Genomic DNA, 27,301 nt, shown 5'->3' on the forward strand with positions numbered 1-27,301 from the left:
TAGATGTTTCCACTTCACAATAACAGCACTTACAGTTGACCGGGGTAGCTCTAGTAGGGCAGAAGTTTGACAAACTGACTGACAGTGCCACGTTGAAAGTCACAGATCTTCAATAAGGCCATTCTACTGCTAATGTTTGTCTATGGAGATTGCATGGCTGTGTGCTAGATTTTATACATCTGTCAGCAACGTGTGTGGCCGAAAAAGCTGAATACACTAATTTGAAGGGGTGTCCACATAAACAATATATAAAAAAAAAGTATCCAAATAATTTCATATCATGAGGTCCCTGGAAATTCCCAGCTCTAACACCTATGCTATGAAGGACTGGAACCACTACTCTTGCTCCAGATTACCTTTGTAAACACGAACCTCAGCCGTAGAGCTACAAGCTGCTACTTATCCTTAAATCAGAATCTTTTAGACTAACCTTTACTTGCTGATAATTTGTTTTTGAAGTTACCAGTTTCTTCTAAACTCCCATGGATGGATAGTTGCAAGTGGGGGACGTTGGAATTTAGAAAATGCAAATTTATGAAATTAAATAAAATCTTTGCTACATGAAGTAATCGAAAAATGTATACTCAGTAGGGTTGTTAGTCGACTGGTTGATTGGATTCAGACCCTTTATGCAGTACTTTGTTGAAGCACCTTTGGCAGCGATTACAGCATCTAGTCTTCTTGGGTATGACGCTACAAGCTTGGCTGTATTTGGGGAGTTTCTCCCATTCTTCTCTGCAGATCCGCTCAAGTTCGGTCCGGTTGGATGGAGAGCGTTGCTGCACAGCTATTTTCAGGTCTCTCCAGAGATGTTCGATCGGGTTCAAGTCCGGGCTCTGGCCGGGCCACTAAGGACATTCAGAGAATTGTCCCAAAGCCACTCATGGGTTGTCTTCGCTGTGTGCTTAGGGTCGTTGTCCTGTTGGAAGGTGAACCGTCACCCCTGTCTGAAGTCCTGAGTGCTCTGGAGCAGGTTTTCATCAAGGAGCTCTGTACTTTGCTCTGTTCATCTTTCCCTCGATCCTGACTAGTCTTCCAGTCCCTGCCGCTGAAAAACATCCCCATGCTTCACCGTAGTGGTGGTGCCAGGTTTCCTTCAGACGTGACGCTTGGCATTCAGGCCAAAGAGTTCCATCTTGGTTTCATCAGACCAGAGAATCTTGTTTCTCATGGTCATAGACAACAGGTGCCTTTTGGCAAACTCCAAGCGCGCTGTCATCTGCCTTTTACTGAGGAGTGGCTTCCGCCTGGCCACTCTACCATAAAGGGCCGATTGGTGGAGTGCTGCAGAGACGGTTGTCCTTCTGGAAGGTTCCCGATCCCAACAGACGAACTCTGGAGCTCTTTCAGAATGACCATCAGTTTCCTGGTCACCTCCCTGATCAAGGCCCTTCTCCCCCGATTGCGCAGTTTGGCCGGGTGGCAAGCTCTAAGAACAGTCTTGATGGTTTCAATCTTCTTCCATTTAAGAATGATGGAGGCCACTGTGTTCTTGGGGACCTTCAATGCTGCAGACATTTTGTGGTACCCTTCCCCAGATCTGTGCCTCGACACAATCCTGCCTCGGAGCTCTATGGACAATGCCTTCGACCTCATGGCTTGGTTTTTGCTCTGACATGTAGTGTCAACTGTGGGACCTTATATTAGAGGCTGACCGATTAATCGTCATGGCCGATTAATTAGGGACGATTTCAGGTTTTCATAAAATCGGTAATCTGTCTTTTTGGACGCCGATTACATTGCAATCCACGAGGAAATTGCGTGGCAGGCTGACCACCTGTTACGCGAGTGCAGCCTCAGAAGGACCTTGTGGCTGCAAGGAGCCAAGGTAAGTTGCTAGCTAGCATTAAACTTATCTTATAAAAATAAATCTATCTTCACAAGTTAACTACACATGGTTGATGATATTACTAGGTTAACTAGCTTGTCCTGCATTGCATATAATAAATGTGGTGCCTGTTAATTTATCATCGAATCACAGCCTACTTCAACTTCACCAAATTTACATTTACATTACATTTAAGTCATTTAGCAAATGAGTGATGATTTAACAAAAGCGCATTGCCAAAAAAAAGCACAATCTTTTCACAAATGTATCTAACAATAAACATCAATGCCTTTCTTAAATTCAATACACAGAAGTATATTTTTTGAAACCTGCATATTTAGTTAAGAAATTAATGTTAGCAGGCAATATTAACTAGGGAAATTGTGTCACTTCTCTTGCGTTCAGTGCAAGCAGAGTCAGGGTATACGCAACAGTTTGGGCCGCCCGGCTCGTTGCGAACTGTGAACAAATTTGCCAGAATTTTACATAATTATGACATAACATTGAAGGTTGTGCAATGTAACACCAAAATCTAGACTTAGGGTTGCCACCCATTAGATAAAATACGGAACGTTTCCGTATTTCACTGAAAGAATAAACGTTTTTTCTAAATGATAGTTTACGGATTTGACCATATTAATGACCAAAGGCTCGTATTTCTGTGTTTATTATATTACAATTAAGTCTATGATTTGATAGAGTAGTCTGACTGAGCAGTGATAGGCAGAAGCATGCTAACTGGCTAGCTACTTCCAGACAAATTATAGAACACCTGACTGACCATTTTACTCGCCCTGGCAGAACTGGTTAGGCTTTTTTTTATGTAATCTGACATGCTGACCACACCACTCACATTGCAAAATAAATGTACACATACATGTTATTAAATCATCGCACCCACAATGCTCGCGAGCGTCTGCACTGTCAGGCGCTAAAATAGAACTTGGTTCTATTTATGACGCGCAACACGCCACAAGTCCTGCCTCTGCCATCTCCTCATTGGTTTTTAGGAGCATATACCCACATGGGTGATTGAAAGATGAACCGAGGTCCATACTTAGTTCATCTTTATGGTAATGCTCCTAAAGTGGGTTGCCAATCGCCATATAAAGTCCAAATAAGAAGCCTGAAGGAAGGAGCAATGACTAGAAACCTTTCGGTTACTGGCCCAATGCTCTAACCACTAGGCTACCTGCCACCCCTACAGTACATACTGCTGTAATGATATGCTATGAGTATTCAAACACAGCTATTGTCTTTTGTTTGGAGCGCTGCTCTCAATGTTCATTAAGGATGTGGATACATAGAAGTAGGCCTAGACTACCTTAAATCTTTCCAGCTTTCTCCCTTTCAGTAACCACTCGGCGTGAAAGCGAAACATGTCTAAAAATGCTGATTACTACTTAGCAGCGCTTGATTTGGACTGAAATAGGTTCTGGAACTCATTTCGGGTGCTGGTACTGTTTCTATTTAGGTGCAGGAGCCCCACAATACTTTTGAGATAATATTCTATAAGGCGAACATGAGCTCAAGCATTTTAAAATTTGAGGTGCTGAGCTCCGGTGAGCTCCTGCTCAAGTCGAGCACTGCTTCTCATCCATTGCGCAAATTGCCTACAACTGTGTCTGTCTCGAGCTCAGTGGTGGGAAACTGAGGGCCCAGAAAATGTTATACAATGTTGCAAGTTCGCTAGTGCAAGCTGGCTTTCGCAGATTCTGCCATTACTCTCCTGAAGTTGCCGGTAATAGGCTACACTAGGAGTCGGCCACCTTTCTCATGTTGTTGAATGGCAATTTCTTACCATCTCAACCGATCTGTGTGCCAGTTATGGTTTTCATATGCACATTTTCGTGAAACAGTTTAATTTATAATAACATCTTCATATCTCAAAATTATTCTCATGTTGGTAATCAACATTCTATCCAAATTAAGTTAAAATGATAAACCTAAAAAGTAACTTATATTGCCATTGCTAACTATGTAAAAATAGCCTACATAAAGCCAACAAATAAGAAGATTGCATCCTGCAGGTAGAAAATATCCTGATAAAAATAAATATCCAATCAATCACATTGGCTACACATGGCCTGTCTGCAGCAAACTTGAAACATTGCATCAACTAGTTAATTGGGTCCAGCCCCCAGCAGGAGCAGGAGAATAGTTGGGTAAGGCAGGTAAAGGTATTTTTCTTCTGGATATCTAGATCTCTGGCGCCCCCGTGAGGCGTCAAACCATAAGCATCAGACCAGGTCAATGCTTAGTGTTTTATAAAAAACACGTACGGAAAAATACACATAAAAAAAATGTTAGAAGACAAAATATTTTTTTTCTCAGTCGGGGACAGCCCTAATACTTAAAGATGGCGGAGTATCTTTGTTTTTTCTCATTAGTCGGGACAGGTGGGTGTCCACCCCAAAGTGCTGCACATCATGTGTGCAACTCAGAAATCAAGCTTAGCTTTGAATGACATTCACCTGTCTTGATCAATGAGAGAAGACAAATATACTCTATGATGGTAGCGTATACATTGTCAAGTAATTTCATGGAGCAAAATTTTTATTTAATAACTGTGCTCAGTTCTAACTTCAAACGTTCCAGCTGCGATGTGAGTTTCGAAGATACCGGTGTTTTTCAAGTCGAAAATGACTAAAGTATCGCCATGTAAAGGATGATCGAAAATATGCTGGTTACGCTAAATAGATGTCTGTTATCAACGGCTATCACTGCTGAGCCGTTTGATTACATCAGCTAGCTCCAGAGCTGGCCGTCTGTCCTGCTTTGTGTTAGCAAATAGTTACATTCAGATTTGTATCACTTCTTGCTAAGACTCATCTCCTCCATTTCAAATACATTTACAGTACATTTGTTCAGGTATCCAATCAAACCTGCTAAGTGCCGAAAATGTTTAACTTACTGCAGAACACCTTACAACTAAGTTAACGTTACCTGTTAAATTACACAACTCATTCCATATTTCCATAATTCATGACAAAATAGCTGGCAAAAATGGCAATATAATCACAAATGGTTCAATTTAAAGCACTCAAGAAGGTAGCTAACCAAATAACAATTGTCCCTATTCATTTTGCGATGTTTAATTGTATCCACAACAGCTTGTTAGCTACATTTAACTTGCATAATATTGTTTACATTTGTAGCCAACTTACTAGTATTGTTACATTTATTGTTACTCAACATTAAATGCTCTAAATCCTAGAGAAACGCTTGAGGCAGTTAACGTTAATGAATATCTTTACCAGACAATTTTAACCTGAATATTATGTCAACAGCATCCCGTATAAGTTTACACTTCAAGTTTCTTTCAAACACCAAAGTTCAGCGATTTCAACTTCAAGCTAGCTAGTTAACGTTAGCTAAATAGTTGAGGACGATAGCCAGCCAACTGTTGTGAACCATCGGGGTTCATCGGGTTCCCTTCCCCCACAACTACATAGCTAGTACTACTAGCCTGTCATTTATTGACGTTGCATATAAACACGGTCAACAATACAACATGCGTATCAATAACACGTCAACTGCAGTGTCACTTTGTTTTGGGCTGTCGAGTGACACTAAAACAGGCTAACTAGCAGGCTAAATTATCTCCTGCAGTCGGTAGGCATAATAACACAAGCCCAACACAAAGGGAACTCCGGCAACTTAGAGCTGGCAGTCAGTTAGGAAGCTAACGTTAGCTTTCAGGTTATCATTCATATAATGGCGTCCGTGCTTATGGCAAACATACAAAGCCACATTTACTCGTGAAATCAATTATATTGGTGTCAAACATTGTAGCAGGGTTTACGGCACAAAAAACAACAACTGAGAACCGGCTTGAGGCCAAGGCTAACTAGTTAGCCATATTATAGCTAACGTTATATTAGCCGGGCAGTGAAGAAAATAACCCGGCTTACATGTTCTTCAGAGTTGGAGGGATTTCTGGCAGAAGACCGGGTCCTGGACGAGATGAAGGGACTGCTCGGCTTATGCCGAGAGTTCTTTCTTGTGTTCACCATGATTTGTCCGTTTATTTGCACTTGTTTAATCTGTCTATCCGTCTGTACTCTGCCTCAGTAAGTATGGCATTGAGGCGCCATTTCTCTTTCTCTTTAGTTCGCACTCCTGTCACTCATTACGCAAAATCCAATCGCGGACCACTTCCGCTTTGCAATACTAGCGCTTGTCAGTGTTTTTTTTATTTTAATTTAATTTCATTTTTTTAAATTATAAACACAACAAATACAAAAACAGAAATATACAAACATGAGTACATAAACCTAACAAACAGTGGTATTACATATCGAGATCCTTTTTCAATTTGTCAAAAAGTTTTATGGTGCGTATTGCTTTTTTGTTTTTACATTTACTGATCATTTCAAAAATAATATTTCAATTCTATCTTAAATCATGTGACGAGGGGTTTGTTCTGCGCCCTCTTCATTTTATGGATAAAGAATCTTCCATGAAAAATAAACAAATTAACAATGAAAGTTAAATCAGGGTCCATATCATTTGGATCAAAATAAAACAACATCAGAATCTCTCAGATTAACATGAATAGTTGTTCATTTTCAATTTAAATCTTCTAACTCACTCCAAAATCTTCTGACATAAGAACAGTCCCAAAATAAATGTTCAAGGGTTTCTGGGTCACAACCACAAAATACACATTTATTATCAATAGCTATTTAAAATCTGTGTAAAATAAAGGTTTTTACAGGGTAAAGGGTATGATTGAGTTTGTATGATACTTCTTTCACCTTATTAGATATGCAATATTTGCCAGAAAACAACGAGACTTTGTTCCAGTTCACTTGTCCTAGGCCTGCATTCCATTCCATTTTAGCAGAGGAAATACTAACATCTTGACATAGTTTTCTTATTAGCGCTTGTCAGTGTGGCAAGGCATCAGAAATACCAAAATTACACAATACACACGTAATTGCAACACAGCAACATTTTTACATTTTATTAGAAGAGCTGAAAGAGTTGAATGTAGCTATCGCGCAAAACAATGTTTTTAAATTTGACGCTCACTAGCTTGCTAACGTTAGTGCTGTTTGTACTGTCAAGGCATTTCAGTTTTCCAAAAACGTATAAACCAATTAATGGTGTACTAGCTAGCTAAAGTTATAACTTACATTTTCTTTGTACTTTTTCAGCGACTGGTCAAGGGTCTCGTTTAATATTAATTAAGGAGTTAAATTAGACATGTCACTTAATAAGATGATAGCTAAATGTGCACAGGCTTCAATTTGCAGTCCAGGCACGTGAGCATGTGCAGCTGTTTTGGTTTGTACTGCAGCCAGAGAACAAAACTCAATGGAAATTATGAACATGCAATATCTGAACTGTACTGAATTTTACAAAAGAAAAAGCTAATTCTATACCAAACTTCTTGCTTAGCCTATAACTAGCTACATTTTTATTTTTGGACTGTGGTCCAATAGGCTACCGAGTAGGCTGCCATGAAAAACTCTAGGCTGTTCTACCATTTGTCCCGCTATACTTTCATGTAGCCTATTCCTACAATTCTGAAAGTGTCAATCCCTGATTCACTATGCATATATACAAAGAGTATCTATAATTATATATACTGCTTCACCTCTTCCTCTCTGATATAGCCTAGGGGCCACAAAATATAATCTTTACCATTACCATGCAGCATGTGCGTGTGCGTGTGCACATGTGTGTGTGTGCGTGTGTGTGTGTGTGTGTGTGTGTGTGTGTGTGTGTGTGTGTGTGTGTGTGTGTGTGTGTGTGTGTGTGTGTGAGAGAGAGAGAGAGAGAGAGAGAGAGGGAGAGAGGGAGAGCGAAGCCAACAGAACAGCCCACTTCAGACCCCGAGCATACAGCATTGACACCACAGCAGGACACACAAGACAGAACCTACACCAACCCAGCAGACTCCCCCTCCTGGCACCCCTTCCTGTCAGCCCCCAGATAGCTCTCCTGACAACACCCCCACACCCACCAAGGACACATAAAAGGCAGATATTGTGCTCCTCGTTGACTGAAATGGGAACTACATGATGAGAATAAACTTTTTCCAAAACACAAAGTGGCTAAACTCTGGTGTCCAAACACCTGGCGTGCCTTGGAGCTGCTGTCAGAGGACCGACTAGGGTCCCCCAGCCACATCATAATTCACACAGACACAAATTACCTGAGGGCACAGCAGGAAAGGGTGGCCACAGCCCTTTCCAGGATTGATTGAAAAATCTTCTTCCTCATTCCCTAACTCACTAGTGGGTAATCTCCACCCTGCTACCACGAAAAGACGTTCACCCTGCCACCATACAGCATGTGAATGCAAGCATTTCCCAGGATTGTGCCTCAAAACCTAACATCTACCTGGCCCACCACTCCATCATGTACTTGAACAGCCTTCACGACCAGGTCCACCTCTACAAGGCATCAGCCCCCCACTTTGCCAGGAACCTGAAGGACATCACCCTCAACTGCAGCCCCAGCCCCTCACACAGGAGCAACAGAGAAAGGGACACCCACCCAGACCAGCGAGACACCCTCCCAGAACTGTGAGACACCCTCCCGAAGGACCTGCACCCATAGGATTCACACTAGGGTTGAATGGCGGAAACCTGGTTACTGAGATTTAACGGGATTTACTGCCCAAAACCACTCCCTTTGCCCGGAATAAATAACTACGAGAAACCTGTATATTATAATACATTATTTACAGTGGCGATTTTAGCATGTAAATCTTGGTGGGGCAAACAAACAACATTTTTTTTGAGATGCATGCCAGCAAAGCCACTACACAACACAACACTAAAGAATATATTAATTGCACTATAATGGTGACAAGCTATGCCCACAAACTGTTGGGACCTACATAATGCTGCCCAACAGCAGAGTCCCAAAACCTTACCACTGCTACACCTGGCTATCAGCGGAGCATTGTCTGGCAGCGAAACAGTTCATTCAGCCTCATTTGCTGACTTTTAAAAAAACATAGCTGATAAGGCTCACTTGCTTTAACAAATGTGATTTCTACTGCATAAGGGCACGACAAGCAGATAAGAGGCAATCCGTAATTTCGATTAGAACATGAATGAGTGAACTAGGACAGACGTAGTCAAATAACTATTTGATCATCACTTTTGAAATGTACAGTGACAGAATTCAGAACGTGCCGTTCTTACAGTGTTCTCCCTGTACAACAAGTCAAAACCGTAGGATAAATAAAGGGGGCATATAAGCAGACAATGACAGCTCTTACAATATTCAATGATTACATTTCTTTAAAACAGGTTATTGGCTACATGTGCACCACCAAGTCAGAACAGTAGGCAGAATTAAGAGGGGAAAATAGACCACATTATTAGGGTGAGGCACATGGGCTACTAACAGCTTACTACACAACATACAGTGGGGGATTTTGTACGTTTGCCCACTGATAAAGAAAGGATCAGTCTATAATTTTAATGGTAGGTTTATTTGAACAGTGAGAGACAGAATAACAACAAAAATATCCAGAAAAACACATGTCAAAAATGTTATAAAATGATTTGCATTTTAATGAGGGAAATAAGTATTTGACCCCCTCTCAATCAGAAAGATTTCTGGCTCCCAGGTGTCTTTTATACAGGTAACGATTAGTGCTCCTAACCGCAGCTTGTTAACTGTAAAAAAGACACTTGTCCACAGAAGCAATCAATCAATCAGATTCCAAACTCTCCACCATGGCCAAGACCAAAGAGCTCTCCAATGATGTCAGGGACAAGATTGTAGACCTAGACAAGGCTGGAATGGGCTACAAGACCATCGCCAAGCAGCTTAGTGAGAAGGTGACAACATTTGGTGCGATTATTCGCAAATGGAAGAAACACAAAAGAACTGTCAATATCCCTCGGCCTGGGGCTCCATGCAAGATCTCACCTCGTGGAGTTGCAATGATCATGAGAACGGTGAGGAGTCAGCCCAGAACTACACGGGAGGATCTTGTCAATGATCTCAAGGCAGCTGGGACCATAGTCACCAAGAAAACAATTGGTAACACACTACGCCATGAAGGACTGAAATCCTGCAGCGCCCGCAAGGTCCCCCTGCTCAAGAAAGCGCATATACATGCCCGTCTGAAGTTTGCCAATGAACATCTGAATGATTCAGAGGACAACTGGTGAAAGTGTTGTGGTCAGATGAGACCAAAATGGAGCTCTTTGACATCAACTCAACTCGCCGTGTTTGGAGGAGGAGGAATGCTGCCTATGACCCCAAGAACTCCATCTCCACCGTCAAACATGGAGGTGGAAACATTATGCTTTGGGGGTGTTTTTCTGCTAAGGGGACAGGACAACTTCACCGCATCAAAGGGACGATGGACGGGGCCATGTACCATCAAATCTTGGGTGAGAACCTCCTTCCCTCAGCCAGGGCATTGAAAATGGGTCGTGGATGGGTATTCCAGCATGACAATGACCCAAAACACACGGCCAAGACAACAAAGGAGTGGCTCAAGAAGAAGCACATTAAGGTCCTGGAGTGGCCTAGCCAGTCTCCAGACCTTAATCCCATAGAAAATCTGTGGAGGGAGCTGAAGGTTCGAGTTGACAAACGTCAGCCTCGAAACCTTAATGACTTGGAGAAGATCTGCAAAGAGGAGTGGGACAAAATCCCTCCTGAGATGTGTGCAAACCTGGTGGCCAACTACAAGAAACGTCTGACCTCTGTGATTGCCAACAAGGGTTTTACCACGAAGTACTAAGTCACGTTTTGCAGAGGGGTCAAATACTTATTTCCCTCATTAAAATGCAAATCATTTTATTACATTTTTGACGTGTTTTTCTGGATTTTTTTGTTGTTATTCTGTCTGTCACTGTTCAAATAAACCTACTATTAAAATTATAGACTGATCATTGCTTTGTAAGTGGGCTAACGTACAAAATCAGCAGGAGATCAAATACTTTTTTCCCCCACTGTACACTTAATAATACTTTCTTAGCTACAGTATACATATCTCCTTGGCATATTACATAATTTATGCAGCAGCATACAATACATTTTTGGACTCACCTTGTTGTGCTGTTAATATATTCTTTAGTGTTGTGTTGTGTAGTGGCTTTGCTGGCATGCATCTCAAATTTTGTCATCAAACTTTGTCATCAAAGTCAGGCATTCACTGGATTTATGGTGCTTTCAAGACAACTGGGAACTCGGGAAAAAAACAATGTTGAATCATGATGACGTCAGTGATCTTCAGGTCATAGCTCTAGAAAGAGGCCCGAGTTCCCGACTTACAATTCCGAGTTGGATGACCGTTCAAAATGTATTTTCCCAGTCAGAGCTGTTTTTTCCCCCGAGTTCCCAGTTGTCTGAACTCACTGGAGTCAGATTTCCCAGTTCTGAGATAACAGTTGTTTTTGGCGTGGCAGAAATCATGCTGGATTGATAGCATGGCCAAAGTTGAATGTTTAGCATTTTAAACTTGGAAAAGAGACCCTTAAACCCAGAATTGAGACCACACACCTACTCCTCTGAATAGCAGGCAAGTGATTGCTTTGCAATGCTTGCAGTTAACCACTGATTCCTTGCAAACCACTCATTGTTGAATTTGTAATTTCCAACTTGTTGTGTAATGTTTATGTTCAATGGCCGATGAACACTGATACGTTTTATCTATCATTTCTATTAATTATTTATCTTCATATGACAAGGGTTAAAAATACTTTGCCAGTAGATTGTTGACTTGATTCATTATTCATGACTGCTAGCTAAGATTTCAATGACCATGAGCCTTCTTGGATGGACACTTCTAATACAACTCTATGGCAGGACCCAAGGGGAGTGAATTTTCGAGCTGTACGCTTAGATTTGGCAGTGGGGTAGTGTCCCCATGAGTGGCAGAACACTCACAGCGCAACCAGAGAACATTACCAATCCATGTGCTCCGTATTTTCACCACCACAGAAAGCACTGAGCTATGCTGAAAAACCTGCATTTTGGAGCTGCCTTACTCAAGAAAGCATAAAAAGAGACCATGTTTGTATAACAGTTGTTAAAGTACTTTGTGAATTTCACCAGATTCATATATTAATATAGCATGTTGATTTGTTATTAAATCATTTTGATGCACTATGAGAGAAACAGGCGACGATTCGTAAGAACATATTTGTGTTCTACAAATGTTTTGTTTTTTGTTTTGGATGCAGAGAGTGAATTCTGATTCATTAAAACAACCTGATCTCCGAAGTCCACGTCTATAGTCTCAATCAACCAAACACAACGCAGAGCTACAGCGGTGCAGTACAGTACCGGTTACCTTGGTGTGCCGCTTTATTAACTCAATGCAAATGAGTTATTTTTTACATTGTTTGTAAACTGATATGTGACACATTCATGTCAAACTATCATGTGAAACAGGCAACCTGTTAACGTGGCGCCTGCCCTGAATTGGGTCGCCACTGATTATTTATATGAACAGCATGGCGTGAAATGGAACTGTTAAATTATATGCGATGTCTAAATCGGGCTTGTCTACGGCCTCTGCATGATGAATCATCAATGCTCAGGGTGGTGGTATACCGGCCATCTCAGTATGGAGCGCAGTTCACAATGCATGTTGACCTACTGTTTCATCTCATCGTGGTAACTTTTTTTCTTGGGACAGGTAGGCCTGCATTTGCTGCAGTATAATCTACACTACAGTAATATAAAGACAGATTGCTCGTCTAAATTTCCCATCTCCATCTGGCTTTCGGGAGTCACCTTATTTTTTTATTGTAAAGATTTTTTTTCATTAGAGCTGCGGAGTTTTAAAACAACCTATCACTCAAATATCGTTGCTTTGAATGAGTGCACATGCGAGCACTCTCTCGCAGTCTTTCTCTGGCTGGTAAAACAGGTAGGCTTACCACTTATTTTTTGGAAGATGAAGAAATAAGCTCCAATTATATTAACCCCTGCATCGGAGAGTTACAATGTTGCTATCACTATGCAACCTACTACCCATAGTAGGGAAACGAGTTTCTTATTAATAATATCCCTGTTATCACACATGGCACGACCCCATAATTGTCACAATTACAATAAAAATTGCACTTTCATATAACATATTTAACATATATTTTTGTATTTCTGTAGAACTGTAAAACAGAGTAAGATCATTTGAGCTTTCGTTTCGCTGGAGCAGTGTAAAATAAGCTTTATTTCAATGACCCAGCCTTAACGTATTTCGTTCATTTACATATCGAATTTGATTGTCCAACATCAGTTTCAAGCATTTATTTATTTCCTCTCCACCTAGACTGGCCTCTTTCCTCTGCTGTGGTGTTGCATTGCAGTCAGCGATGTTTTCTCTCGGTAGCTGTCCATCGTCCTGAAATCAAATCATCTGAGTTTGCTTGGACACCAGCCTGATCTCCAGCTCCTTCCACCTCTGAAAACTATCTAGGTGGTCATGCGACTTCTCATGCGAGCTGAGGAGGTGGCACAGATTCTTCCAGTCCCTGGTTCCATTCCTGACCAGCGCAGCTTTGTACTTGTGTGAAAAAAGTTTGCAGCAAAAACAGAAGGCTGCATCGTTTTGCTTGGAATAGACAAGCCCTGATCTCTCCACTCTCTCCCCGTTCGCCATCCTCCTATTGGAGTGGGCCACCGACAACTTTTGTGGCCCCTCATCTCTTGGGAAATTCCCCTCCTTATCCTGATGTGGCCCAGTCTTGTCACGGTTGTTGTCGGTGAATGAGGACCAATACGCAGCAGGTACGTGAATGCTCATCTTGATTTTTAATTATCTTCAAAACGAACATACAAAACACGAACGATCAACAAAAACAGTCTGGTAAGGCACAAGGCGAAACACAGAACAATCACCCACAAATCACACATACAAACACACCCTAATATATGGAACTCTCAATCAAAGGCAGATAGACAACACCTGCCTTCAACTGAGAGTCCCAACCCCAATCAACCAAACATAGAAACACACAACCTAGACTAACCATAGAATACTAAACATAAACCAAAACCCGGAATTACTAAATCAAACACCCTTTACACAAAACACACCACCCCGAACCACAGAAAACAAATACCCCCTGCCACGCCCTGACCAAACTACAAAACAATTAACCTTATATACTGGCCAGGACGTGACAGTACCCCCCCCTTAAAGGTGCTACCCCAGAAGCACCTTAACAAAAAATAACCCCAAGCAACACCAACAAAAAGTCCCCTTTTCTAAAGGGAGGGAAGGGAGGGTGGCTGCCGTCAACGACGGCACTGTGCTACACCCCCCCTCCCCAACCCACCTATTTCTGGAGGTGGCTCTGGCTCCGGCCGTTCCAGGCTGTCGGGCCACTCTGGCATCGCCGGGGGGCAGTCGGGGCAGTCTGGCAATTCGGGAGAGTCTGGGCAGTCTGGCAATTCGGGACAGTCTGGGCAGTCTGGCAATTCGGGACAGTCTGGGCAGTCTGGCAATTCGGGACAGTCTGGGCAGTCTGGCAACTCGGGACAGTTCTGGGCAGTCTGGCCACTCCGGCAGTTCAGGGCAGTCTGGCCACTCCGGCAGTTCAGGGCAGTCTGGCCACTCCGGCAGTTCAGGGCAGTCTGGCCACTCCGGCAGTTCAGGGCAGTCTGGCCACTCCGGCAGTTCAGGGCAGTCTGGCCACTCCGGCAGTTCAGGGCAGTCTGGCCACTCCGGCAGTTCAGGGCAGTCTGGCCACTCCGGCAGTTCAGCGCAGTCTGGCCACTCCGGCAGTTCAGCGCAGTCTGGCCACTCCGGCAGTTCAGCGCAGTCTGGCCACTCCGGCAGTTCAGCGCAGTCTGGCCACTCCGGCAGTTCAGCGCAGTCTGGCCACTCCGGCAGTTCAGCGCAGTCTGACCACTCCGGCAGTTCAGCGCAGTCTGACCTCTCTGGCGACTGTTGACTGGCGGGCAGCTCTGACGACTGTTGACTGGCGGGCAGCTCTGACGATGACTGTTGACTGGCGGGCAGCTCTGACGATGACTGTTGACTGGCGGGCAGCTCTGACGACTGTTGACTGGCGGGCAGCTCTGACGACTGTTGACTGGCGGGCAGCTCTGACGATGACTGTTGACTGGCGGGCAGCTCTGACGATGACTGTTGACTGGCGGGCAGCTCTGACGATGACTGTTGACTGGCGGGCAGCTCTGACGATGACTGTTGACTGGCGGCCAGCTCTGACGATGACTGTTGACTGGCGGGCAGCTCTGACGATGACTGTTGACTGGCGGGCAGCTCTGACGATGACTGTTGACTGGCGGGCAGCTCTGACGATGACTGTTGACTGGCGGGCAGCTCTGACGATGACTGTTGACTGGCGGGCAGCTCTGACGATGACTGTTGACTGGCGGGCAGCTCTGATGATGACTGTTGACTGGCGGGCAGCTCTGATGATGACTGTTGACTGGCGGGCAGCTCTGATGATGACTGTTGACTGGCGGGCAGCTCTGATGAAGACTGTTGACTGGCGAGGCTGGGTTGACGCACTTGTAGCCTGGTGCGTGGTGCTGGTACTGGGATTACCAGATTATGTACACGCACCTCCAGGCTAGTGCGGGGAGCGGGAACAGGACGAGTCGGACTGGGTTGACGCACTTCCGGGTCCGCACGAGAGACAGGAGCTGGAAACCCAGGGCTATGGAGGCGCACAGCCGGTCTAGATCTTACCTCCTGCACAACCCGCCTTGGCTGGATGGAACTAGTAGCCCTGTACGAGCGGGGTGCTCGTACAGGGCAGACTGGGCTGTGCAGGGGCCTGATGGTAGCCGTGCGTAGAGCGGGAGTTGGGTAGCCTGGTCCTCGGAGGCGTACCGGCGACCAGATGCGCTGCGCAGGCATCCTCCTACCAGGCTGGATGCCCGCTCTAGCACGGCACCTGCGAGGGGCTGGAATAACGCGCACCGGACTGTGCGTGCGTATGGGTGAGATAGTGCGCTCCTCAGCGAAACATAGCGCTCTCCACCCCATACGCTCCTCCATATAACCACGAGTAGCTGGCTTCCGGCTCTTCTTACGCCTAGCCAAACTACCCGTGTGCCCCCCCCAAACATTTTCTTGGGGGTGCCTCTCGTGCTTCTCCTTCAGCGCGTACTTGGCCTCGTACCACCGCCTCTCTGCCTTGGCTGCCTCAATTTCCCCCTGCGGGCGTCGATAATCCCCAGCCTGATGCCAGGGTCCGGCCCCGTCCAGAACTTCCTCCCAAGTCCACTTCTCCCGCCAGTCCAACTCGAACTCCGTCTGCTCCTTCCTCTGCTGCTTGGTCCTTTGGTGGTGGGTGATTCTGTCACGGTTGTTGTCGGTGAATGAGGACCAATACGCAGCAGGTACGTGAATGCTCATCTTGATTTTTAATTATCTTCAAAACGAACATACAAAACACGAACGATCAACAAAAACAGTCTGGTAAGGCACAAGGCGAAACACAGAACAATCACCCACAAATCACACATACAAACACACCCTAATATATGGAACTCTCAATCAAAGGCAGATAGACAACACCTGCCTTCAACTGAGAGTCCCAACCCCAATCAACCAAACATAGAAACACACAACCTAGACTAACCATAGAATACTAAACATAAACCAAAACCCGGAATTACTAAATCAAACACCCTTTACACAAAACACACCACCCCGAACCACAGAAAACAAATACCCCCTGCCACGCCCTGACCAAACTACAAAACAATTAACCTTATATACTGGCCAGGACGTGACAAGTCTGCACTAACATATCCCGTAAGGATCCATTCCTATATTTTGTCCACTCACCGGGATCTTCTATGTTTTTTGTCTGGGAGTCAGATTTAGCAGCAGCACCACCGCTGTCATCCGGGACGGGGAGCGACGAATCTGAGTCTGGGTCCAAGATAGTAGGGTCTTCGCCTGCATTGTTTGGAGGTGTGGCTAGTCCTGGTGCGACCACCTGTTCTTGTACAGCCAGAGAGTTTTCATCATCGGTGGAAGTGCATGGCTTGGATTTATCCGGTTTGGCCTATTCGCTGCTACAATCAGCAACGTTCTCGGCGAATGAATCTCCTCATGGGTTTGTCGTTCTCCACACCAGCGAATTTCTTTGGTTTAGAGATTGTGCCTCTTTTCTCATTGTTTTTTTTAATTTATTTTTTTATATTCGCTTCCTGATAGGTTTTGTCTCTTAGACATGGTAGCAAAATGTTTCAAATCTCTATAGATTACTTTTAGGTAAAATTATATCCACTAGTAGGAGCTAGCTAATGTTAACAGGCTAGTTTAGGCTACTGCCTTAATCACTAATCGTCTTCGTCACACACACAAACAAAATATATACAATCATTTAATTGGCAGATTCATTTTTATTAATGTTTCACAAATGGATAATCCCATATACATACACATCACCATAGCTACCAAGGATAGTGGGAGTGAATTTCAGGAGAAGCGGGAATGGGGTGAGCATGGTACTGCAGCAACGCTATGAGCTGGTGGCAAGGGTGCCGCGGGCGGTGTAGTAGCCGATTAGGGGCGCTGGAGGGCGGCAGCCAATTGTCAAAATATCGCCCCAAATTCAAGTGCCGCCAAAGGCAGTGGGCTTAATCTTGCAGGACTCTCCCTGCAGCAGCCAATATTACTAACGGGTAGTTTGAAAAAAAGAGCAAACGCGCGATAGCGGTAGGCTATAGCAGTTATTTATTCAGACCCATAAACCTTCAATCTTCGTCAAGAGAAGTGAAAGCCTTCTGCATCTAATTCTAGTCCTATGTTATTCAAGGATGTCATTAGAATGATGAAGATAATGACAACGAAACTTATTTCATTTAACTGTTGAAAGCGAGGAAGGAATGAAGCAACAATGGAGAGAGAAAGAGGCCAGCAGTGATGCGTGGTGAAACACCGCTTTACATTTATTTTCAATGGAAGGAAAGCCCTGAGACATTTGGGCTGTGTTAAGGAGGCGTGGGAGGCGGTGAGTTGGTCCCATATGTAGTGCTTCCCATGACGAATTTGACAGTATGCAACGCAAGGCTGGAGACTTTCTTCAGCAAAGATGGCTGACAAAAATACTAGGGTGGAAGCAAATGTAAGTAATTATAACTTCATAACGAATTGTGCAAAAAAATTTACAGCTGAGAGGAATATGTTAGTTAATGTACAGACAAACGATTATGCATATTTTTTGTCATAAAGTTAATTTACGAAAATCGCGATTTAGCAAGCTAGCTGACTAGCTAGCATTTGCCAGTTAGCTGGCTAGCTTTATGAGTGTTGTGACATGAGTATGACAATGTAATTCTGGTTGTTTAATGTTTTAGGGACTCCTAAAACAGCAAACCAGGCTGTCGTCGTGTGAAACATTGAATGTGAAGAATCTAGCTAGCTGAAGCGTTTACTGAAAATTGAATGTACAATTTTGTAAGCTTGCCTTGCTGATATTTGTCATGCAATGCAGATGAAGTAACGTAGGTAGCTAACTATTTCTTGATTATTGTGCAGTGGAGGATAAAAATACATGTATGCCTATGGATGTGTGGCTAGCTATGTAGCCGATCTGTGTATGGACCCAAACGTTTGGTATACATTTTAGTTCAGGACCTAGCTATGAACCTCAACTATCATAGTCAGTTGTATCAACTTCAAAACAGTCTGAATGACATTAATGAAGCCTATGGCTTGAGTAGAATCAAATATAATTTTGTGCCAAGGATGCAAGTCGTATATACATGTCGTTATTACCATGCATGAGATCCCCACATTTAATATTTAATTTATTCAACTGATCATGTGCTCTACCTTGGCAAATAGAGGTGCAGTTCAGTTATGAATGTCTTTGAGATTATGTTTCAGTTATATCCAATGCCAGGAGTATCAAATTCCAGTCTATGAATGATGCTGTGTCTGCATGTATGTATTACAATTATACACTTCAACAGTGTTTACCAATCTTGGTCCTGGGACATCAATGGTTACAAATTGTAACTATGCAATAGACTAGAAACATGATTTAACAAGTTAAAGGCTGATTTGTAATTCATATATACAGAAATAGAATTGAAAAAACAGTACACTACACTTCCTATGCATTATGTAAATACTGTAAAACCGGTTCATCTCGATATCTAATTTCCTTCATCTGCATTGATCTGCTAAACACAGCATAGGTGTAGTATTTCATCAAAGGAGAGACTTAATTTCAACCAGTAGAGAATGTGAAACGCTTTTATTCAATTGATATTGAAGTTCATTATCCAAGTGTTATAAATACATAATACATGCATTATGACTATTATAATTGTAATATTATAAATACAAGCACAATGCACATCTGGTGTGCATGATAAAAACAGAGGAAGAAAGAGGAGGTGGTGAGGGTGGTGTAAAAGAGAGAAAAGGAAAGAGGTAAGAACAGAGGAGCAGGGAAGGCAGCATATGACTAATGAATCACAGTGCTACCCTAATATTCTCTCAGTTCATCACAATGAAATAATAGTGTCTCTAGTGGTGTCTCCTAACCAGCCCGAAGGATATCTTAAGAGCGGGTGAGGTGGCGATGACGGGACGATGAGGTGGCGATGACGGGTTGGCATCCTCTCTCACATCAAAACATATCTGCAGACGAGAGAGAGATAACGTGCTTAAGCCTTGTGTTTAAAAAAAATAATCTAATACTGTCAGTCATCATAATCATCAGGAGGTGAAATGCAAAACTGACCTTGTATCGTTAACTCTGGGACTACTGCATCTCTATCTGTATTTCAATGTCAAACATCTCTTTAATAATACTTCCTGTTGACCTGACCAAGTGACCTCTCACCTCTGATCATGCTGTGCCCTCTATGTAGCCAGTTCAGATGCGGGAGGGGTTCACTGACACAGCTGATATAACCTAGAGGATTTAGGGACACTCATCATGGACACTCTTACTGACAGTTGTGGCTGCTTGTGTGATGTATTGTTGTCTCTACCTTCTTGCCCTTTTGTGCTGTTGTCTGTGCCCAAAAATGTTTGTACCATGTTTTGCGCTGCTACTATGTTGTGTTGCTACCATGTTGTTGTTATGTTGTGTTGCTACCATGCTGTGTTGTCATGTGTTGCTGCCTTGCTATGTTATTGTCTTAGTTCTCTCTTTATGTAGTTTTGTGGTGTCTCTCTTGTCGTGATATGTGTTTTGTCCTTTTTTTAACCTGTTAGGGCTAGGGGGCAGTATTGACACGGCTGGATAAAAAAACGTACCCGATTTAATCTGGTTACTACTCCTGCCCAGTAACTAGAATATGCATATAATTATTGGCTTTGGATAGAAAACACCCTAAAGTTTCTAAAACTGTTTGAATGGTGTCTGTGAGTATAACAGAACTCATATGGCAGGCAAAAACCTGAGAAGATTTCATGCAGGAAGTGGCCTGTCTGACAAGGTGTCGTTCTTCTTGTCTCTGTTTATTGAAGAGTGAGGATCTTAGCTGTCCCGTGACACTTCCTACGGCTGCCATAGGTTCTCAGAAGGCGGCAAAACGCTGAATCGTGGCTTTGCAGGCTCTGGCTGAAACAAAGTAGCGCGTTTGGGTAGTGGCTGGTTACAGTACTGTGAGACTCAGGCTCGTGCCCGCGTCGACCGAAAGCTTTGTTTTCTTTCCTCTGTTTAGCTAAATGGACATTCCCGGTCGGAATATTATCGCTTTTTTACGAGAAAAATGGCATAAAAATTGATTTTAAACAGCGGTTGACATGCTTCGAAGTACGGTAATGGAATATTTAGATTTTTTTTGTCACGAATTGCGCCATGCGCACGACCCTGATTTACCATTTCGGATAGTGTCTGGGACGCACGAACAAAACGCCGCTATTCGGATATAACGATGGATTATTTTGGACCAAACCAACATTTGTTATTGAAGTAGCAGTCCTGAGAGTGCATTCTGACGAAGAAAACAAAAGGTAATCAAACTTTTATAATAGTAAATCTGATATTGGTGAGTGCTAAACTTGCCGGGTGTCTAAATAGCTAGCCCGTGATGGCTGGGCTATGTACTTAGAATATTGCAAAATGTGCTTTCACCAAAAAGCGATTTTAAAATCGGACATATCGAGTGCATAGAGGAGTTCTGTATCTATAATTCTTAAAATAATTGTTATGCTTTTTGTGAACGTTTATCGTGAGTAATTTAGTAAATTGTTAGTGAATTCGCCGGAAGTTTGCGGGGGGTATGCTAGTTCTGAACGTCACATGCTAATGTAAAAAGCTGGTTTTTGATATAAATATGAACTTGATTGAACAAAACATGCATGTATTGTATAACATAATGTCCTAGGTGTGTCATCTGATGAAGATCATCAAAGGTTAGTGCTGCATTTAGCTGTCTTCTGGGTTTTTGTGACATTATATGCTAGCTTGAAAAATGGTTGTCTGATTATTTCTGGCTTGGTACTCTGCTGACATAATCTAATGTTTTGTTTTCGTTGTAAAGCCTTTTTGAAATCGGACAGTGTGGTTAGATTAACGAGAGTCTTGTCTTTAAATAGCTGTAAAATAGTCATATGTTTGAGAAATTGAAGTAATAGCATTTCAAAGGTTTTGAAAATCGCGCCACAGGATTCAACTGGCTGTTACGTAGGTGGGACGAATTCGTCCCGCCTGCCCCAGAGAGGTTAAATCCCAGCCCCCGTCCCCGCAGGAGACCTTTTTCTTTTTGGTAGGCCGTCATTGTAAATAAGAATTTGTTCTTAACTGACTTGCCTAGTTAAATAAAGGTTAAATAAAAAATAGGAAAGCATCACAAGACTGACTCACATGCTTCTTCTGTCAGTCAGGTGCTGTGATGACAGGTCTGATGTCCTCCATCAGCTCTACCCAACCCTGCACTGTTCTCTGAGAGAGGTAAATGTCATGTTCTTCATGATGATGGAGGACATCAGACCTGTCATCACAACACCTGACTGTCAGAAGAAGCATGTGAGTCAGTCTTGAGATGTCTGGAGTTCTGAATTGGAATCTTTACCACCTTCGAGGCTCCACAGGGCACATCCACAAGGCATGGGAACAGCTCCAAACCATCTGGGCTGTCCATGGCTGGCTCGAACATCATTGTTCCTCTCTCCAGCCAGGCTCTGATTCTACATTTCCCCTCAGCTATTTGACCTGTAGGAATGGTCCTTTCTTTCCTTTCTTTCCCACTTTTACCAAACAGCTCAGTGACATTTCTTCATGGGTCATCACTTTAATGGTAGAGACCATGGTTTCAACAGCTTTTTATTTTACATTCATCACCTCACTCAGATGTACACTGAGATTGACACCATCAGTCTGTTCACTGTTTTCTCTGATGAGTTCCTCTATGACATTAAAGCCTAGTAGTGAACAGTGTACACAGCTCTGTCTAACTAACATAGGCACTTGTATGGCCATTTTCCCATGTTTGCTACTCAGAAGCTCCAAGGACACTTCAATCCATCCATCAAAGGGGACAGTAGTGCCGTTTGCTGCAGTCACGTGGAGCTGGCTTTCGGTTAACCTCTATGGGCTAGGTGGGACGCTTGCGTCCCACCTACTCAACAGCCAGTGTAATCCCGTGGCGCGATATTCAAATACCTCAAAAATGCAAAAACTTCAATTTTTCAAACATATGACTATTTTACACCATTTTAAAGACAAGACTCTCGTTAATCTAACCACACTGTCCGATTTCAAAAAGGCTTTACAACGAAAGCAAAACATTAGATTATGTCAGCAGAGTACCAAGCCAGAAATAATCAGACACCCATTTTTCAAGCTAGCATATAATGTCACATAAACCCAAACCACAGCTAAATGCAGCACTAACCTTTGATGATCTTCATCAGATGACAACCCTAGGACATTATGTTATACAATACATGCATGTTTTGTTCAATCAAGTTCATATTTATATCAAAAAACAGCTTTTTACATTAGCATGTGACTAGCATGTGACTAGCATTCCGACCGAACACTGCCGGTGAATTTACTAAATTACTCACGATAAACGTTCACAAAAAACATAACAATTATTTTAAGAATTATAGATACAGACCTCCTCTATGCACTCGATATGTCCGATTTTAAAATAGCTTTTCGGTGAAAGCACATTTTGCAATATTCTAAGTAGATAGCCCGGCATCACAGGGCTAGCTATTTAGACATCCAGCAAGTTTAGCACTCACCAAAGTCAGATTTACTATAAGAAAAATGTTATTACCTTTGCTGTTCTTCGTCAGAATGCACTCCCAGGACTTCTACTTCAATAACAAATGTTGGTTTGGTCCCAAATAATCCATTGTTATATCCAAATAGCGGCGTTTTGTTCGTGCGTTCAAGACACTATCCGAAAGGGTAAATAAGGGTGACGAGCATGGCGCATTTCGTGACAAAAAATGTCAAAATATTCAATTACCGTACTTTCTTAGCATGTCAACCGCTGTTTAAAATCAATTTTTATGCCATTTTTCTCGTAAAAAAGCGATAATATTCCGACCGGGAAAGCGTGTATACGTACAAAGTGAGAGAAAATAAAAACATCTCGTGCCCTCGTGCACGAGCCTGAGTCTCAGAGTACTCTGACCAGCCACTATCCAAACGCGATAATGTGTTTCAGCCTGGGGCTGCCTCGATATCATTCAGCTTTTTCCCGGGCTCTGAGAGCCTATGGGAGCCGTAGGAAGTGTCACGTTACAGCAAAGATCCTCAGTCTTCAATAAAAAGAGCCAAGATGAACAACAACTTGTCAGACAGGCCACTTCCTGTAAGGAATCTTCTCAGGTTTTTGCCTGCCATATGAGTTCTGTTATACTCACAGACACCATTCAAACAGTTTTAGAAACTTTAGGGTGTGTTCTATCCAAAGCCAATAATTATATGCATATTCTAGTTACTGGGCAGGAGTAGTAACCAGATTAAATCGGGTACGTTTTTTATCCGGCCGTGTCAATACTGCCCCCTAGCCCTAACAGGTTAACAAAGTCTCAAGGGGTTGGATCTCAACACTTGGCAAAACGTTCACTACCAGGCCCTCTCTCCAATGCTAACCTGTCCCAGTGTTTAACAATATCTCAATTTTGACTCCATTACATAGGAATGAGAACATACATCTATTGCCAATAAGCTGTGCGACGCGTTTCACCTTGGGTGTCTTATGCTGAGTGTGTGTGGACGTGTAGTTAGTTTCTCTGTTTTCACACAGACGTTTTGTTTGCAGCGGTCACAAAAAAGTAAGAGATAACAATAACAAATAATTAAAGAGCAGCAGTAAAATAACAATAGCAGGGCTATATACAGGGAGAATCGGTACAGAGTCAATGTGCGGGGGCACCGGTGTCGAGGTAATTGAGGTAATATGTATGTACATGTAGGTAGAGTTATTAAAGTGACAATACATAGATAATAACAGAGTAGTAGCAGCATAGAGGTCCTGGATGGCAGGAAGCTTGGCCCCGGTGATGCACTGGGTCATACGCACTACCCTCTGTAGTGCCTTGCGGTCGGAGGCCGAGCAGTTGCCATACCAGGCAGTGATGCAACCCGTCAGGATGCTCTCGATGGTGCAGCTGTAAAACCTTTTGAGGATCTTAGGACCCTTGCCAAATCTTTCCAGTCTTCAGTCTTAGAACATCAACAGGAAGAGGAACAGAAAATAGTCAGAAGAATGCTGTTTGAAGAATCTGATGTGTTCGCACAGGAAGATGGAAATATCGGCTGCATTCCGAACCTTAAGTTGAAACTCAACTTGAAGGATAACACGCCTGTTTAGAAAAGTTACAACTCCATTCCGAAACCTCTATACAAAGAGGTGAAAGAATATGTCCAAAACCTACTGGAGAAAGGCTGGGTCAAGAAATCCACATCTCCATATTCATCCCCTCGGTCTGCATGCCTGCGGTTATGTGTCGACTGAATCACAAGACTATCCCTGACCATCATCTGTTGTCACGGATACAAGACCTGCTGGATAACCTAGGGGGATACACATGGCTCTCAATACTCGACCAAGGCAGCGCTTACCATCAAGGCTTCATGGATGAAAGCTCGACAAGCCACCTTGTTCAGCACCTCCTGAGGGCTATATGAGTGGGTCCGCATCCCCTTTGGTTTGACCAACGCCCCATCTGCTTTTCAGAGGTGTATGGAAGGAGTTCTAGATGGCATGAGAGACGACTGCTGTTCTCCATATCTGGACGATGTTCTCCTCTATTCCAAGACGTTCAGTGAACATGTGGAAGACCTGAGAAAACTAGTTAGTCGAATGAGGAAGCACAGTATCAAACTGCGGCCGAAAAAGTGTGAAGTCTTCAGAGGCCAAGTGAGGTACATAGGTTGGATTGTATCCAGCGAGGGAGTACAAATCGACCCAAAAGACTTGGAGGCTGTGTTGCGGCTAAAGGAGAGGGAGTCACAGACAGTTGGAGAGGTCAGGACACTGCTGGGATTCTTCAGCTACTACATGTCGGCCATCCAAGATTTCTCCAGGATGGCCAAACCTCTATTTGAGCTACTACAAAGTCCATCAGCAGAAAAGTGGAAAACTTCCAAGCCCAAATCAACCAGAGGAAAAACCCAGGCCAAAAAGGTTAGCAATGGAAAACGGCATCCTAAGACACCAGTCCAGTGGATGGCTGTACAAAGAACCATCATAGCCAAGTTGGTGGACATGCTAACCAATCCACCCATACTAGCATACCCAGACTGTGACGTACCATTTGTGCTACACACTGACGCTCCCAATGAGGGTCTAGGGGCTGTCCTTTAGCAACATCAGAATGGGAGACTATGTGTAATCGAGTATGGGTCCAAAACGCTAACTCCAGCAGAGAAAAACTAGCACCTCCACTCTGGCAAACTTGAGTTTTTAGCACTTAAATGGGCGATCTGTGACAAATTACAGGCCTGGGAAAATGAATGCAGATGCTGACACAGTGTCTCGTTGTCCTGTCATTCTCTACAACCATGTCGGTGAATACACAGAATCTATGCCACCAGAAGTAATCTCAGCGGAATGGCAAGGAAGCAGAGCAGTGAAAAATTAGGACGTTCGCTGGGTGGCTGCTCTGCAAGTCAACTCTAGAGAGGGTGGTATATCACCTGAAGGCGTGCCTGCCATCACACCAGAGGATATCAAGGCTGCACAGCAATCAGAGAAATCATCTCACTGAAAAAGAAAAGATGGAATCCAAATCAAATAAAATTGTATTAGTCACATGCGCCGAATACAACAGGTGTAGACCTGACATGGAAATGCTTACTTACGAGCCCCAGTGCAGTTTCCGAAATATGGATAAGAATAAGAGATAAAAGTAACAAGTAATTAAAGAGCAGCAGTAAAAAAATAACAATATATACAGGGCGGTGCCCGTACAGAGTCAATATGCGGGGGTACCGGTTAGTTGAGGTAGTATGTACATGTAGATAGAGTTATTAAAGTGACTATGCATAGATGACAATAGAGAGTGGCAGTGGTGTGGAGAGGGGAGGTGGGGGGCAATGCAAATAGTCTTGGTAGCCATTTGACTAGATGTTCAGGAGTCTTATGGCTTGGGGGTAGAAGCTGTTTAGAAGCCCCTTGGACTTAGACTTGGCGCTCCGGTACCGTTTGCCGTGTGGTAGCAGAGAGAACAGTCTATGACTAGGGTGACTGGAGTCTTTGACAATTTTTAGGGCCTTCCTCTGACACCGCCTGGTATAGAGGTCCTGGATGGCAGGAAGCTTGGACACTATGATGTACTGGGCCATTCACACTACCCTCTGTAGAGCCTTGCGGTCGGAGGCCGAGCAGTTGCCATACCAGGCAGTGATGTAACCCGTCAGGATGCTCTAGATGGTGCAGCTGTAGAACATTTTGAGGATCTGGGGACCCATGCCAAATCTTTTCAGTCTCCTGAGGGGGAATAGATTTTGTCGTGCCTGCTTCACGACTGTCTTGGTGTGCTTGGACCATGTTAGTTTGTTGGTGATGTGGACGCCAAGGAACTTGAAGCTCTCAACCTGCTCCTCTACAGCCCCATCGATTACAATGGGGGCGTGCTCAGTCCTATATTATTTTTCCTGTAGTCCACAATCATCTCCTTTGTTTTGATCACGTTGAGGGAGAGGTTGTTGTCCTGGCACCACACGGCCAGGTCTCTGACTTCCTCCCTATAGGCTGTCTCGTTGTTGTTGGTGATCAGGCCTACCACTGTTGTGTCATTGGCAAATTTAATAATGGTGTTGGAGTTGTGCCTGTCCGTGCATTCATGAGTGAACAGGGAGTACAGGAGGGGGCTGAGCACGGACCCCTGAGGGTCCCCTGTGTTGAGGATCAGCGTGGCGGATGTGTTGTTACCTACCCTTACCACCTGGGGGTGGCCCGTCAGGAAGTCCAGGACCCAGTTGCAGAGGGAGGTGCTTAGTCCCAGGGTCCTTAGCTTATTGATGAGCTTTGAGGGCACTATGGTGTTGAATGCTGAGCTGTAGTCAATGAATAGTATTCTTACATAGGTGTTCCTTTTGTCCAGGTGGGAAA

The 27,301-nt window shown here is 43.6% G+C and overlaps 1 protein-coding gene across 2 annotated transcripts in view; it reads right to left on the reverse strand.

Annotated features, from left to right (window-relative positions):
• The window catches only part of LOC106571770 (ATPase family AAA domain-containing protein 2B), a 154,022-nt gene extending 148,065 nt beyond the window's left edge, over positions 1-5,957 (reverse strand). For both annotated transcript variants that reach the window (XM_082961919.1, XM_082961920.1), the window contains exon 1: positions 5,743-5,957. In XM_082961919.1, the coding sequence (XP_082818045.1) occupies positions 5,743-5,844 (102 nt within the window). In that variant the 5' untranslated portion in view covers positions 5,845-5,957. The remainder of the gene's footprint in view (positions 1-5,742) is intronic.
• Positions 5,958-27,301: the final 21,344 nt, after the last annotated feature.

Source organism: Salmo salar, chromosome 15 (genome assembly GCF_965601325.2).
Source record: "Salmo salar chromosome 15, fSalSal1, whole genome shotgun sequence".
In the NCBI taxonomy this organism is placed as follows: Eukaryota; Metazoa; Chordata; class Actinopteri; order Salmoniformes; family Salmonidae; genus Salmo; species Salmo salar.